The following is a 16,829-nucleotide window of genomic DNA, read 5'->3' on the forward strand; positions in this document are numbered from 1 at the left end:
GTGAAGGAGAAGCTTTATCCCCTTGTATCACGCAAAAGTGACGATTCTAGTCAACCAATCAACATTCTGCAGTGAGTTTAGCTCCACCCTTTTGGTACCCTTTGCTGTGGTAGGTACCCCAACGGAAGGATACCAAAAAAGTGGTACGGTACGATTCGCTATTTTGGTACCATTCACAACTTCTGACAGTGGAAACGGAAACAATTGTGTACCATACTGTACTGTACCGAACCGTACCGCTCAGTGGAAATGAGCCATTAGTAACCAAATCAAATTAACCCTGACAGGGTTTTTCCTGCATAGAGAATTATGAGGCGGTCGCCTCTGCCAAATTTTGCATAGTATTAATTTTATAAATAGTCTTATGAAGTTTGATGCTAATGTTAGCTTTAATGCACCTGTTACCCTGCTGCAATTGAATTTCATGATATATTCTATCAGAAGAATTCACGTAAGGTTGTAAGAAAATGTTTGTTTTCTAGAAAGACACTTAATAATAAGTGGATAAAACTATATTGGATCAAAGCGATGTGGACCAGGAGACTGTAAGGAGTGGAAAGATTCAGTTTCATGCAGTGTTTATCAAATGTTTTGTTTATGTTAACCTACACTGCAAAAGGGCCCATCTTTAGCTGTTATGTTGTATTTAATGTTAAACCATGTTAAATGTTTTTGTAAATTTTAACTTGATAATTGTCATTTTCTTCAATCATCTAATTATTAGAACATCGCAAATCTGTTGCGTGTAAAAGGTCTTTGTTTCAGCCAGTTGAAGGGTGGGTACAATCTGTGCACATGATCAGGATGGTACCACCTGCTTTGGTGGTATGAAGCAAACTAATTCACTCTCATCCCAAAGATTTGCACAAAACAGTTAAACAGAAGAGTAAGAGCCAAAATGCACTACCGTTCAAATGTTTAGGGTCAGTCTTATGCTCAATAAGGCAGAATTATTTGATTAAAAATACAGTACAAATTTTGATTTTATTCAGAAAAGCTGGATTTTTAGCAGCCATTAGTCCAGTCTTCAGTGTCACATGATCCTTCAGAAACCATTCTAATGAGATCATTTGGTGCTTAAGAAACATTACATATCATCAATGGTGATGAATAAAAAAGTTCAAAAGAACACCATATATTTGAAATAGAAATCTTTTGTAACATCATACATTTTTACTGTCACTTTTGACCAATTTAATGCATCCTTGCTGAATAAAAGTTTAAAAATCTCACAGAGCCCAAACATGGGTAGTTTACCATGAATCAGATGGTGCTTGGGGCAACTTCCAGATTTCTTGACCTCCTCTTTTATATTCACAATTTCATAGGCTGTTCCTCCTGGCCGCTCTCTCACTAGTCAGGACAGTATGTACACCTGACATTTGGTCGGCCAGATTTCAATCCAATAATCTTTATCATAGAATGTCACAAGTGCGCAAAATGTGTTACGAGTTAGCAAACCAGGCTTTTTGTTGCAGACTAGTCCCAGATTTAAAATATGAAAGGTCGACGAGTCTTGTAGTGTGTGCTTAGCTCTAGAGATGAAATAATAATAGTGCTAACAAGTGGCATTTAAGAGACAGATAACACATGATGCCTTATGGGAAATCTTGTCATAATTCTCAAAAACTCTGTGGTTCTCAACCACACCATTTATGATATGATCAACGAGTGTGCCACGAGTCACGTATTGTAAATATAGCGCATGAGCTCGCCTCTGTCTTTCACATTAAATCACTCTATCGTGGTACCGGGCTGAAGTCCATTACATTTAAATGGGGAGGAATCAGAGGGGGTGGATGTCTGTTGATGCATGGGGGTTGGTTTAAGGATAAAGGGGGTTGGCGATGAGAAGTTGTGGGGCTGAAGGAGGAGTGGTGGAGGGGGTTGTTTTGGCTGCCTCATCTCCTGAGGAACTGCCTTGGATGCCAAGCAAAATCTGTCTCTCTCTCTGCTCTCCAGCACCTGAGGGCTAATCTGTCAAACCCAGTAAGCAATGGGTGACCTGACTCCATAACCATCCCTGTGTGTGTGTGTGTGTGTGTGTGTGGGTAATGGGGGAGGAGAGCACCCCGCATGCTGCTTTCATATGCACCCCATTCAAACAGCAGTCAGAAGACATCCTCCACTTGCCTATCAGTTACTATAGTGACGAGTCTGCGCAAATTAACTGGAGGCAGGTCTATAGGGGCGTACACATCCTCACTGGCCTCTGAGATTACAATAGTGGAACAGTTCTCTATGTTTTGATTGGTTAATGCCGCACATTTAAAAAAATCATACATAACTCAAGCTTTGAAAGGCTCAAGGCAGTCTTTTCACTCGGCATGTGTAGTATTTGTATTTTTATACACTTGCTAGAGGATTGGTGTGAAAATGCAGGGAGGTCAGGTAAACTTTCAAAGAGCATTTAGCAATTAAGGGTAATATCAGGCCTGGACATAATCAACATTGAAGCACACACACACACTTACAAAAGCAGTTCTTGAAGTCTTTTTCTGCCTCAGTGTAAAAAATCATGTGAGATAAAGTTTAAAATATTATGGTAACACTTTACAATAAGTTAACATTAATTCATGCATTAACTGACATTGACATAAAAAACATTTAAAAAAGCCTTACCTTCCAAAGAATGCTAATCTTAGGAAAGTGATTATATATTTTTTACTATGTGGATGTCTAAGTAGAGCATTATTTGTTTGTTCAGTACATTTCATTGTGTATTTTTTGGTAAATCAGTCGCAGTTTTGGCGCAGGCTCTGCAAACCGACTTTTACTGTAAGATATGGACCTGACAGTAATACTTGTTTACATGCAAGTACATGTTCATTTTAATGCCTAATCTTAAATCAAATACAGAAAGCGATCAAAGAACACTCCCTTTATAATCATTGGAGCTGTCAATCACACAGCGCAAGTTTATTATCAATGATGCGGTCTACACTGCACAATGAATCTCTTATTTACATCGTGTTTGCACTGTTAGTTATGATGAAAGCATTTGTGAAAGTGCAAAACTCGGGTTGCAATGACAAGATCACTGCATTCGTGCGCTCAATAGTCTGTTATCGGCTACAATGCATATCGCTGCAGCCCTTCATGCGACGGCAGTAGATCTAAATATAATGCTACAATCAACACTCTCCATGATTAGTTCATCTTAACAGCTGTAATAGTAAAAACATAGTAAAGGTTTTTGAGAGAGCTCCACATGTAATACTTATTTCATATGCAAAGATATTAGCCAATCAGCAACAGGGGTTTCCATTGAAATCTCACAGAAGACACGTCCCTTCCAACAGAGCATTCAAATCAGTGGGCTATAATCAGCATAGAAAATGTCCTTTTCTTTCTAAACTATGACAATTTTTTATGTAAAAATCATTATAAGTGCACCTCAGGAAACATTATTAAATTATTTTAAAATGCAGTTCATGACCCTTTAATAATATATCAGTAAATGTTGAAATTAAAATTAATAAAAGATTTAGAAGTACTTTTCATTGTTAGTTCATGTGAACTCATTGTTAGTTCATGTTCGTGTTTAACTAAAGTTAAGGAATAAAACTACTGTATAGTATTACCCAATATTTATATGAAATAAAAAATGGCAAGAACCAAATGTCACAACTGTGAAAAAAAGTTGCAATTGAGAGTTTTAAAGTTTGCGCACGCAATTACAAGACAAAAGTTGCAATTCTGAGACAAGATGCAATTGTGCAATAATGAGTTACAATGATCAGATATGAAGTTGCAATTATGAGAAGAAAATGCAACACGGGTGATTAGTCACAATTTTAAAAAAATTAAGTTCCACTTATAAAATATTTTTTACTCTGAGGCGGAAACGGTTTCCATAGGTTTTTCTTTTTTAAGCTTGTCATTCAAAGGTCTTCATTCAAAGCTTCAGAATAGAAATGGGTCAAAACAACTTGTTCCAGAAATGCAGTATGTTTTGAAGCCAATGTTTATTTACAAGACCTTTGCTCATTTCCCCGAGCAGTCATACTCCAGCCTGCCGGATGGCTATGACAGACCAGCTACACGAACAAAAATAAACCTGAAAGAGGTTTCCGTTTCTAAATACATCCACGTGATGGCTAGACGTGGCCATGAATGCTCTTCAAATAAGATTTAAATAACCCATGTGATGAAAAACTACTATAAACTATTAGAAGCAATGCATCCTGCTGGGCCGAGCCAAAGCCCCCCGCTGCAGGCACGGAATCAATGGACCTACTCTTGTGACTGAAAACTGCCACATCCCATCCACGTCAGCGACAACAGGACGCAAAGAAGCTTAAAGAAAAAAAAAACATTTAAAATTAAAGGAGACAATAAAATGAGGTTTTAAGCATCAAATAAGGAGTGTGTTATGGATTCAAAGATAGATGCTACACAAACAACATTTCAGAGGTGCGGCCTGTTAATGGGCAATACACACAGATTCACACTCTTTCAGAAGTCAGTCCAGGCACATCAGAACTGGGAGCGTGCCCTGTGTATGTGTGTGTGTCTCTGTGCATGAAAGGCCTGAAATGTCTGTGATCTTCCCTTGCGAATCTTGGCTCCACTCAACCATAGTAGTTTCATATAAACTCTGCACGTTTTCCACATTAATCACATGCATCTTCACAGGAAAATACTTTTCAAACCAAAAATGCTTTACTTGTGGATCACAAAAATAATACACAAAATAAGCATCAGCACTAAATGGGAAGACTGCTAAAATCAGGGTCCAAATTTCTGACCACGCAACTATTGTTAATGCATTATGAAACTATTTTTATCCATAAGACAAAAATGAACTGTTTTTTTTTTTTTTTTTCCCAAAGTTTGTTAAAATGGACTTTCAAAGGAGACATAGAAATCTGTGTTTCGAAGATGAAGGAAAGTCTTATGGGTTTGGAACAACGAGTTTTGTAAGGAAAAACAAAATTGACAAGATAATTACAAATTGCAATTCTTATATATTGCAGTAAGTATTGCAAGTAATTGGCCAACTGGCAACCAACTCCTTTTATGCACTTGCCAAAGCAACATTTTACATGCTGTTTAATACGTTTGAGATGTGCTGTTTTCCTCAATGAACTTACATTTCACAGGCATAATGCATTTTTAAATTTTTTTTATCCAAAAGACAAAAATTAACTTTTTTTTTTTTTTTTTTTTCCCAAAGTTTGTTAAAATGGACTTTCAAAGGAGACATAGAAATCTGTGTTTCGAAGATGAAGGAAAGTCTTATGGGTTTGGAACAACGAGTTTTGTAAGGAAAAACAAAATTGACAAGATAATTACAAATTGCAATTCTTATATATTGCAGTAAGTATTGCAAGTAATTGGCCAACTGGCAACCAACTCCTTTTATGCACTTGCCAAAGCAACATTTTACATGCTGTTTAATACGTTTGAGATGTGCTGTTTTCCTCAATGAACTTACATTTCACAGGCATTTTCTCCATCTGTAAATGTTAGAAAGTCATGGAAAATTAAATAGAATAAGAGCAAAATAATTGTCTCATATGTAGAATTTTTAGCAGATAGCAGTAATTGGGTAATCAAAATATAATGCAATGAATCTCCAGTACTCATTTACTTTTGTTTTTAGTTTAATTAATTGAACTTCTGCTTGAAATCATTATTTTTGTTTTTAGATTTAATGTTACAATGTAATGTGATTTTAGCCCCTTTACTGCACATAATGGATAGCATAGCCTACTTCCACTATATTTGTTTTCATTGCCTTAAGGGCAGGATGTTCATATATATATACAGTGGGGGAAAAAAGTATTTAGTCAGCCACCAACATGCTGCATTTCAGCCATAAAAAATTGAGGAATTATTTTTTTAGCCATATTGCCCAGCCCTATTTGGCGCTGAGCAAGTTTTGGGCCCTATCACACTATTATATATATTTTTTTAAAAAGCATTAAAATAAGAAGATCCTCTCTGCTCTTGCAAGGACCTTGCCAAAAATGGCCTGGCAAGACAAACAGATCTGACAGTCAAAACACTGGGCCCCAGACAAGACAGACACTCGGGTCCCTGCGCACATCAGCGAGCACGTCACATCTGGATGAAAGAATCGGCGTGTGCCCTTTCATTCACACTTGGGACAGATCCCCACACACCGCCTCTGCTGCCAGAGACTCTCGGCATTCTACGCTCATTCCTCTTATTGTCATTCAAATCAGCGTTCAAAACAGCCAGACTCTCACACACACACACGTGCGCACAGGCCCTGGCTTGGACAAGCACAGAAACAGACACACTTTGAGTCACACCAGTCACAAACAGAAATGACCATACATACAAAATTCAAAGATCCCAAGACAAACTTTAGGTGCACTTCCTCATTCTTGGATCCATTGAGTAAGCTATACTATTGAGGACACTGTGAGTATATACTAAAACCACGATACGCCACCCACGGTACGTACCGTGGTACTCTCTTGGCTTACCCCGCCCCCTGCCGAGACACTTCAAACGCATACGGCCTTGATGGTTTTGAATTGCTAGAATCACTTTGAAAAGGAAGGTACCATTAAGGGCAATATGTGCAGAACAAATCTGTCATATAGGCTACAAAAAATTATAACGAGAAAACGACTGAAAAAGAGTGTGCCATGTTTCAGCGTGCTGTTGTGGAAAGAATGTGTCCACAGAGTTCTATCTTCATGACTAGCACAATCACTTGTTTAGCCACTTGCAGCCATGCATTTGGTTGAGTTACGCTGCAGAAGCGCTTTATTGTAGGCCTACTACAGTGATTATCTCTTTAGCGCGCAATGAGGAAAATAATTTCCTTATTGTCCGGCTATTCCATTTTATTTATCCATGGCACATGCATTTTTATATGTAGCCTAAGTAATGCTGTCCAATGAGTTGTTTGCATTATTTAAACATTTTATTTTAATTGTTTTAAGGCTATAGATTTTTTTTGGGTAACACAATTTTTAAACTCTCATTTGTTAATGCATTAATGAACATGAACGAACAGAGAGCATGATAATAATAATGATAATAATAATAATAATAATTAGTAGTAGTAGTAGTAGTAAGTTAAAAGTTAAAAGTGAATCCAGTGTTCTTTAGCATTGCTGGTGCCATGCCATGAACCCTACCTCCAGAGCAAACCGAACCGTGCCTCCAAAACCGTGAAGTTAACCGAAACACATTGGTATATACAGACATATATTTACACTAATGTGCTCTAATACACACTCTTTGAGACACCATCACACGCTCATGTACACACTCATTGGAGGTGCGAGATGGAGAACTGGTGAATCCCAGTGAGAGAAAAGAGAGGATCAGGTTGAGAAAATCACAGCGATGACGAGAGAGACAGACAGGTGGGGGAAGCTAAACCTTCACACACACTTACCATGAGAATATCTCGAGAGAGAAATGTTTTAACCCTTCCCCCCTCCCCACAAACTAATGTCACAGAACACACATACACTCAAAAAAACCTATAAATACATGCTGCTTTTGGACCGTCTGGTCAAAGTCATAAACATGGTGTTTTTTTTTGTTTGTTTGTTTGTTTGTTTTTTAAACAGGGTCAATGATGTGACACTTTTTTGTCTGGATCTATTATGTTATTCAAAAATACATTCAAATTTAAAATGATTTGATATAATTTTTTGTGTAGCTTAAAGTCAGAAATGTCAAGGCAGTGTAAGTCTCTGTATATTGTAATAAACAAATAATTAAAAAAAAGTAATATTAAAAGTCCGCCAAATCCAAGTCATTTAACCAATGGGACACCCTCCGAAAAATCTGTCTCGTTTTGTTTTTCTTCATCAAATTAAATACAAACAGACTATGGTGGTCTATTCAATATGCAAGAAAAAGAAAGACTATTTATTTGATGGTGACACCACTTGACATTTTTAGATTAACTATATCACAACGTTTACAAGCATTGTTATCAATGCAAATCGAAAAACAGATACATAGCCATAAGTGAGGGAGTATATTTAGAGAGCATATTATTATGAAGTCTCATGTAGAAGTTTCATTTTGAAAATAGAGCAAAAGTTTTCCAAAAAATATATGATACCAATATGAATACAAAAATCACATTTAAAGGGGTCATATGATGTTGCTAAATAGAACATTATTTTGTGTATTTGGTGTAATGAAATGCGTTTCATTCGCCTGCCTTTCTGAAACGCTTTTCGATTTTTACAAAGCTCATCGGTCTGAAAAGCGAGGTGTGCTCTGATTGGCCAGCTATCCAGTGCGTTGTGATTGGCCGAATACCTCAAGCGTGTGACGGAAATGTTATGCCCCTTATCATATTGTGATGCCGTCTCCCGGCCGGAGCGACGAGACAAAAACATTAAAACCCATTATAAACTAGGCATTTGTTGCATCCAGTGGGGACATGATTACGGATTATAATGACTTATACTGTCTTTTTATGTGTTGCGTTGCATCGCGCCGCGTAAACATAAAACCATGTCTGCATTTGTGATCGGAGAAACGACAAACAACAAGCACTACTCTACACTGCTCAAAACTCACGTTTGAATCATCAGTGGCAAATTCTTTAAATATGAAAACTTACTTACAGCCTGCGAGTCAGAACAGACGGCATTGTAGTCTACTCTCCATAAAATGCGCTGCACACATCTGAATATTTTGGGTTGAACTGTTGTGGAACAGTGTTGTAAATACAACTTAACCACTGATTTCTAGTCGTGTCCTCTTTTGGCGGATTCAACGAAGGAGCGGCTGGCGGGCTTGCGGCAACCACGTTACGACCCTGGGCTGGACTCCGCTTTGTCCACGGTGAAAGCCGATCCGGCGATCCACAGCGCGAAGTTGATGTATTTCCTCAGCGACCAGCACGGATCAGTTCTAGGCATGACGAAGCGGATATAGTCCTCTTTTGAAAGGCCAAACAAAGCAGTTTCGCTTTCACGACGACAACAACAATAATACAGCGAGTATAAAAGTTACGCCTTCTTTCTTTGCGTGAACATTTGGGCGGCGTTATGCAAATCTTCCCACATCGTGACGTAGACATGTGGGGGCGTGTTAGAATTAGCCGTTTTAGGTAGGCGTGGTTGACTCTTAACTTTTATAAAGAATATCTCTTTGGATTTGAGACTTTAGTCTTTGCAACATTACAGATCTTCTTTATGCACCAAGAGCTTGTAACACTCCAAAGAGGATGGAAAAATTGAAAATCACATCCATCAGAGATCCACAGACATCCATCATTCCCAGACATACTAATTTGTCACTGACCCATAAAAGAATTATGAAAAGGGTGCAATGCAACTTGCACTGCACAATTCTACATAATAATGTGCTCCCATAATTTAATATGCTCTCTCACTTATGGCCAAGTTTTAGTCTCTAGATTAATATAAGATCATAAAATGATGCATGTATAATACAAGCATAGAAAAAAAATCAGATGTAGCATGTCAAACTGCAGGACACTGCTGTTACTGTGAGAACCATTTCTGTTTATTGAGACAGACATCTATATTTGTAGCATCTTTTTTATGCTGTTTGTACAGCACTTTGATCTGCAGATGCAGTTGTAAAGTGCTTTAAAAATTAATTAATTAATTAATTAATGAGCCTCTGGATAACTAATTTTGTGCAGCAAAAATCTAATTACCTAAAGAAAATGAGGCTGCATGATGTGAAATTCCATTCTCTTAGAATCCGAACTGAACCCGAACATTCCTAGTGTCGCCACCAAAGGCATTCAGATTCCATAAATCCTGCAGGATTGGGGTTCACTCCCTGCAATATGAAAGGAATTTTACTACTCTAAACATCTTTTCTTGTGTTATTTCTCACCAGTTGCATCATCCTCCTCCACAGATGGAGAGAATCGAGCAAATTAAAGCTCCCCAACTGTAAAAACCCAATGGCTAAATTATTTGTTAACTGCCACATGAGCGTGCATTTTCAGTGTCAGTGGGATAGCCTATCAAAAATTGTAAATTCTGTCAACATTTACTCATCCACCCTCATGTCGTTCTAAATCTGTGTAACACAAAAGAAGATATATTGAAGAATGTTGGTAACCAAACGGTTTTGGGTCCCATTGACTTCTATAGACCTGAAATTGTTTGGTTACCAACATTCTTATCAACATTCTCCCACAGCAGAAAGAATATACAGGGGTATAGAATATACAGATGGATTATACAGGGGTTGGAACGACATGAGGGGGGAGTAAATGATGACAGCATTTTCATTTTTGTGTGTACCATCTCCACAAGTTAGTGGAAAATGGCAGCTGACAATCCACAGCAGGGCACTTCCTGACTTTTCCACGTTGCACCTCTAAGATCTCGAGACAACCCAGGACAAGGTTTATGGGAATTCCCTGGTATGGGGGAGCCCTCCTGCAGGTGGAAGAAAATGACCTGGCTAAGTAGGACCAGAAATGGGAACATGTATCTCCCGAGTGATGTTCAAAGATATCCATCCATTGTAAAACTATGATACTCCATATTATATCAAACCTGACTGAAGTGAAAGCATCCTGAGGTTACAGCTAATAGAATGACCGATAACGTGGTTTCAGTAGTGTGGACTTAACATCACTCCCTACCCCCAGCTGTAATAGCTTAATTTGTCACCCTGACACACATACAAACACACACTTGTGCGCACACACACACACTCGGCTCAAACACCTCATTAATGCCCAGCAGCCCATTATCTGAGGAGGAGGGGATGAACGCTTAAATTCAGTGCAGAGAATTTGAATATGTAATGGGCTAAAGATGTAATCACAAAATCTAATTTGACAATTAGAACTGATTCCAGTCTTACACACTTGACACAACTACGCTACTCCAGTTTTAAAAGGGAAAGAAACTTCATTAGATCAGATATTGCTTGACTACATGTGATAGTGTTTTGCATATTATAACTGTGGAATTTGTGGGGGTCGAACAATGCATTAGGAGACACGGCGACCATGGTTATCCCCCTCCGTGTCGCAGATCTTTCATGTCTGCACTGAGACAACAGGCATAAAGACACAAGAGGCTCCCTTGGGTTTACCAACACCCCCACCTCTTCCCAGAGCTCTTGACAAAGCCTTTCCAGTCACCAGTCTGACCCAGTAACCTGGCGAGCAGCTCTGGGGTGTTGAGTAGCCTCTCCCGGGTTTCCGAACCGCAGGCACAGTCCGTTGTTTGTGTGCGGAGCGAGTACCTTTCCTGTCCCACTTCTGGATCAGATGGGTATGTTTTAGACTGAGCTGATTGTGGCATACAGGCGCTGATGGGGAGGTGTGCTACGGCTGAATGTGCTAATCCGGTTAGGCACACAGGCATCTTTCGTTACAGCCGTTTCACTGAAATGCACCCTCTACCAAAAATCCACCCAAGTCGTACAGTGTGACCGCACGCCACTGCCAATTTTACTAGCTGTAAATAACAATACTCTCATATAAACCAAACCTCTGGCCCGCAAATGTTACGAAACCCAGGAACTGCATCCAAACAATGACACTTTCTTAATTTACGGTTCATAATTGTGCTGATGAACATGCGTGCTTCTATAATTATATAAATGTTTCCAATCTAGTCGAGCAGGCCCTAAGGGTGGTGTCACTGCAAGCTACAGTTCCTTCTCCATTTCAGGTGATGGTTTAAGAGCTCATGAAATATTGAGAGAGTATGTAGGTGGCTGAGGGGTGCCGTGAGTTTTTTTTTTATGCACGACTCAACAATCAGGTCTAATTAATGCATTGCAATTTTTAGGCGTCAGGAAGGGTGAGGAAAAACACATTCATCTTACCCCCTGGTTCCCCTTGAAGCAAATTGCCGGCTGATTTGGTAAAGACCCCTGGGGACAGAAGAAAAAAGGTAGAAGAGGTTGGTTAGCATTTACTATTATTATATAAAGGATTATAAAGCAAAGATTAAATCTTGGAAATGAATTATCTCCGACTCCAGCTGAATTTCTAGGCTGGAACCCTATGCATTTAGGTCCGTTATGCCCGAAAGAGAGACATCATTTTTAAACTGTATTTAGTACAAGAACCAAACTTGCAAAATGCGCAATGACGATCAATTCATATAAGATGTGACATTTCCAAAATATTTCTCTTTTTTTTTTTTTTTTTATAAAAAGGTGGTAATGCAATAACAACATGGTAATCAATAATTTTACATATCTGAGCATTCACTGATTAATGGGAAGTTACTAATCAGATACAATATGGTTTTAGGTGAAAAATATTAAGTCCACCAAGTTCATGCAAATGCAAGACATGTGCAGATTTTGAATGCATTATGAGAGTTAAAGGGGTCATATGATGTTGTTAAAAAGAACAATATTTTGTGTATTTGGTGTAATGAAATGTTTTTATGCGGTTTAAGGTTAAAAAAACACATTATTTTCCACACACAGTACATTATTGTTTCTCCTCTATGCCCCGCCTTCCTGAAACACGTCAATTTTTACAAAGCTCATCATTCTGAAAAGCGAGGTGTGCTCTGATTGGCCAGCTATCCAGTGCGTTGTGATTGGCCGAATACCTCAAGCGTGTGACGGAAATGTTCTGGAACAGTGTTGGAATTACAACTTAACCACTGATTTCTAGTCGTGTCCTTCCAAAAGTACCGGCGGCTTGAGTGAGCGGAGGCCGGCAGATTGAGTGAGCGGAGGCTTGCGGCAACCACATGTGACGACCCCGGGCTGGACTCTGGCGATCCACAGCACAAAGTTGATGTATTTCCTCAGCGACCAGCACGGATCAGCTCTAGGCATGACGAAGCGGATATCGTCCTTTTTTGGAAGGCCAAACAAAGTAGTTTCGCTTTCACAACGAACCACACGGCAACAACAATACTACAGCGAGAATCAAAGTTACGCCTTCTTTCTTTGCGTGAACATTTGGGCAGTGTTATGCAAATCTTCCCACATCGTGATGTAGACATGTGGGGGCGTGTTAGAATTAACCGTTTTAGGTAGGCGTGTTTGACTCTAGCGGATATCGTCCCTTTTTGGAAGGCCAAACAAAGTAGTTTCGCTTTCACAACGAACCACACGGCAACAACAATACTACAGCGAGAATCAAAGTTACGCCTTCTTTCTTTGCGTGAACATTTGGGCAGTGTTATGCAAATCTTCCCACATCGTGATGTAGACATGTGGGGGCGTGTTAGAATTAACCGTTTTAGGTAGGCGTGTTTGACTCTTAACTTTTATAAAGAATATCTCTTTGGATTTGAGACTTTAGTCTTTGCAACTTTACAGATCTTCTTTATGCACCAAGAGCTTGTAACACTCCAAAGAGAAAAGAAAAATTGAAATCGCATCATATGACCCCTTTAACAAAAACAATGCAAATGTTTTGTACCAGCCTTACACTGAAGTAAAGCAAAACTGAAAATTTAGTCATCATTTACTCTCCTTGTCGTTCCAAACCTTTGTGACTTTTTCAATGAAACACAAAATTACACATTTTGAATAAGTGTTTTTGCCCATACAAATAAAAAAAGTCAATGGGGCCCAAATTAACACAATTTGACTCAATTAACTTTCATTGTATGGCCAAAAAAAAAAACATTTTTGCTCCACAAAACAAAGCAAGTCATACAGGTTTGGAACAACATGAAGGTTTTCATTTTCTTAATTGTTTACCCACAATGCCAGCATTTCCATGAGCTGTGTTTAGGTACCAACTTCAGTAAAATATCACCCATTAGCCTCCCTTCACAGTAATTACAGTCTCCTCTTACTTGCTTGCCCCCATTGACAGAGGCACAGTTCTCTCCTGTATTAATTCATGCAGACTGCGAGTGAGGGGGTTGTTTTTGAGAGAATGAAAGGCTGGCTGTCACTGGCCTCTCGGCAGTGTCATGGTTCTGCTTGTGCGAGCCTAAAGATCAAGGCCGGGCTTCGCTAATCTGCACTGGAATGCGTCCGATTAATAAATCTCGACTTGAAAGACCTTACATGAGTCAATCAAATGTTATTGTGTGAGGCGTGGATGAGTGTGAGGATGTTAAGTGTTTGAGGACTTGTAGAAGAAGTGGAGGTGGGACAGGGACAGGGGAAACATCATGCAAAAAGCTTTTAGCTACCAAATGCTGAATTGAGTTCTTAGCACTAATTAAGACTAAAGGCAAGTTGCAAAAAGCATTTCAACTTTTTTCTAAAGGTGCATCAGTTAAAATCAAGCAGGCCTGGACATTATCTATCTATCCTGTGGTGATTGTCCACTACATAAAGTTTGTACAAATAGGCCTTTTATCTAACCACTTTTTGCGAACTGTGTGCTCAGCTTTTAACACTCAGCTTGGACCAAAATCCATTGGCATTAACAACATACATATGAAACAGACTCATTCACATCACTAACGTAAATTGCTGAGACAAAGGGAGAAAAATCGGAGGTTTCCCCCAGCATAGCTCGAAACCATTAAGCAAGGTCAAAAGATAGCACTTATTATCTTCAAGGTACAGCTGGAGCTTTAGTCCACAAGCATGTTTATCTATTATGGATGTTACAGGGAGAGGCCGACATGTCACTCTACACATACAGTGCAGCTCAAGTTGCTTATTAAAAAATATGGGCATATTGGTCCTGCGTTTGCTGTCATGTGGTTGGATTACTGGCTAAACATTACTGAAGGGGGTGCTGCTGTAGCTAACTTGAACTTTGTTTTTGTTTTTTATTCTGGTTTAGTGAAAGCTTATAAGAACATAATGAGAACAGTTCAGAGGAGGACACTGAGGTATCTAACGACCTGACTTGACCATGTTTTTCTTTCTTCTGACCTCATTTGTAATGGATAAACATACTAATACAAAAACCCATAATCATATGTCATAACTGATTACCTCTTACCTATAACATTACATTAACATCAATTTATATTTAATGCAATAATTGGACTACTTTGACCAATGTATTTATTTCTACTTTTCTCTCTCTTTACGAGGTCACATATGATTGACAATAGAACATTCATTATCGAGCTCCTGTTGCAAGAGCGAGGAAGTCTTCTCGTGTTCTGATTGGGTCAAACGACATTCAACGCCGCCTGCCTGACCAATGAGCGATGACATCGGGACGGCGTCCAAGCATTTAAAGGACTCGCAACAATACGACAGAGCACGCCAACAAAAATACACCTTTATCGTCCAATCATCGACAAGAAGCGCTTGGGTTGAGATGAAGCTAACAAAGTGCTCCGTCCAGCTGGCGTACACGTTTTGCCACCGAGGTATTGATATTACTGGAATCTGAACTGTCGAGCCGACGGCGACATTAAGTATTGATTACTCAACTACGGTTAACTGGCAAAAAAAAAACCCTGCTTACAAGGAACCTTTACGTGAGGCAAACATGACATTTAAATGGATAGTTCACCCAAAATAAATTCTGTTATCATTTAGTCACCCGCATGCTTTTTAAAAACACTCCTGACTTTCTTTCTTCCGCAGAACACAAAAGGAGATGTTAGTGACTGACAGTCAAGTCCCCATTCACTTACATTGCATGTTGTTTTTTTCATACAATGAAAGTGAATGGGGACTGAGGCTGTCATTCTATAGAATGCGGAAGAAACAAAGTCAGAGGTTTGTAACAACAATGATTTTTGATTTAATTGACTATGCCAAGCAATTTCCATATGCCTATTTAAGTTAATCAGTTCAAGAACCAATTATAAACTTAACCTTAAACTGTACCTAAAGAGACAATACGAGGTTACATGCGCTTTTAATCTATGGATAGTTCACTAAACCTTTAGAGCAAACTGAAAGGTTACTCCCGAATTTGAGGCAATTAAATATTTGACAGGGCAATGAAAAAAGGCAGCGATCTGAATGACTAATTAAAATGCTAAATGCTACTCAACATTTACAGTTCATAAGATCGAGCTTGAGCCCCTCTCAGACCGTAAGATCCCCGTGAATATGAGTAAAAGAAACTATTCCCATCGTCGCTTTAAAATGATCATAATTATTAGTAATGCAATGTTCAGCATTAAGACAGTGCCATGTTGCATTTCGTATCATTTGTCAGAAATAATAAAGCGGCGACTTCAAATCTAAACTCAAAGACAAGAGATTTCGTTAAGCCAATTCCAACTGGCTTCACGAAAAAAAAACTAAAATAGCACGATTGGCATTATCTTTAGTTTTGTAGCAGCTTAAACAATAAATAAACAAAACTAAAGAAAAACGAACTTTAACGCAACAGTAACAACTGGATGTGTCCGATTTCCTCCCGTTACTATCTGTCCTTGGTAAGACAGCATATGGCACTTAAAGTGACGGCCTCTGGTTAAATACATCAACACTTTACAAACTACTAACGAGAGGAAATGTTTTGAAGTTCTGAGTTCTGAACTTTTCTTTCTGTCCCATTGAGGTCAGTGGAGCAAATAAACACTGCCGAAATAAAACCAAATGCGTTACCTTGAGATTCTTATAAGCTTCTAGCGTCCGGATGGCCGTGTCGGTTAGCTTGACGTGAAAGATGGTTTTGTTGGGAATGCTTTTATTAATCTTTCCACAGGAGAGTCCATACCGATGCTCCTGTCTCAACGCTGCCATGTCTGGAACTGAGATGAATTGGCGACATTCTAGTTCAAGCGTCACTCTCCGCTGGGCGGGGCTACGAGAGAGCGTTTTGGGGACGTCACACACACACACACACGCACACACACACACACACACGCACACACGCACGCACGCACACGCACGTAAGCGCAAACAATAATCGTATGTATTTCAAAATCAAACTTTTAGTTGTCTAACTCAGCTTATTAGGATGAGGGTTTAATCTATTTGACAAGGAATGTAATAAAGAAAAA

General features: G+C 39.0%; 1 protein-coding gene across 1 annotated transcript in view; it reads right to left on the bottom strand.

The window, feature by feature from the left end:
* LOC107551460 (RNA polymerase II elongation factor ELL2-like) overlaps window positions 1–16,629 on the bottom strand; it is a 57,218-nt gene extending 40,589 nt beyond the window's left edge. Inside the window, exons 1-2 of the mRNA XM_016233070.1 lie at window positions 16,432–16,629; window positions 11,794–11,841 (exon numbers count right to left, since the gene is read on the bottom strand). Coding sequence (XP_016088556.1) covers window positions 11,794–11,841; window positions 16,432–16,569 — 186 coding nt within the window. The 5' untranslated portion in view covers window positions 16,570–16,629. The remainder of the gene's footprint in view (window positions 1–11,793; window positions 11,842–16,431) is intronic.
* Between the last annotated feature and the right edge of the window lie 200 nt (window positions 16,630–16,829).

The sequence above is a fragment of the Sinocyclocheilus grahami genome, unplaced genomic scaffold (assembly GCF_001515645.1).
Source record: "Sinocyclocheilus grahami isolate Dianchi unplaced genomic scaffold, SAMN03320097.WGS_v1.1 scaffold424.1, whole genome shotgun sequence".
Taxonomy (NCBI): domain Eukaryota; kingdom Metazoa; phylum Chordata; class Actinopteri; order Cypriniformes; family Cyprinidae; genus Sinocyclocheilus; species Sinocyclocheilus grahami.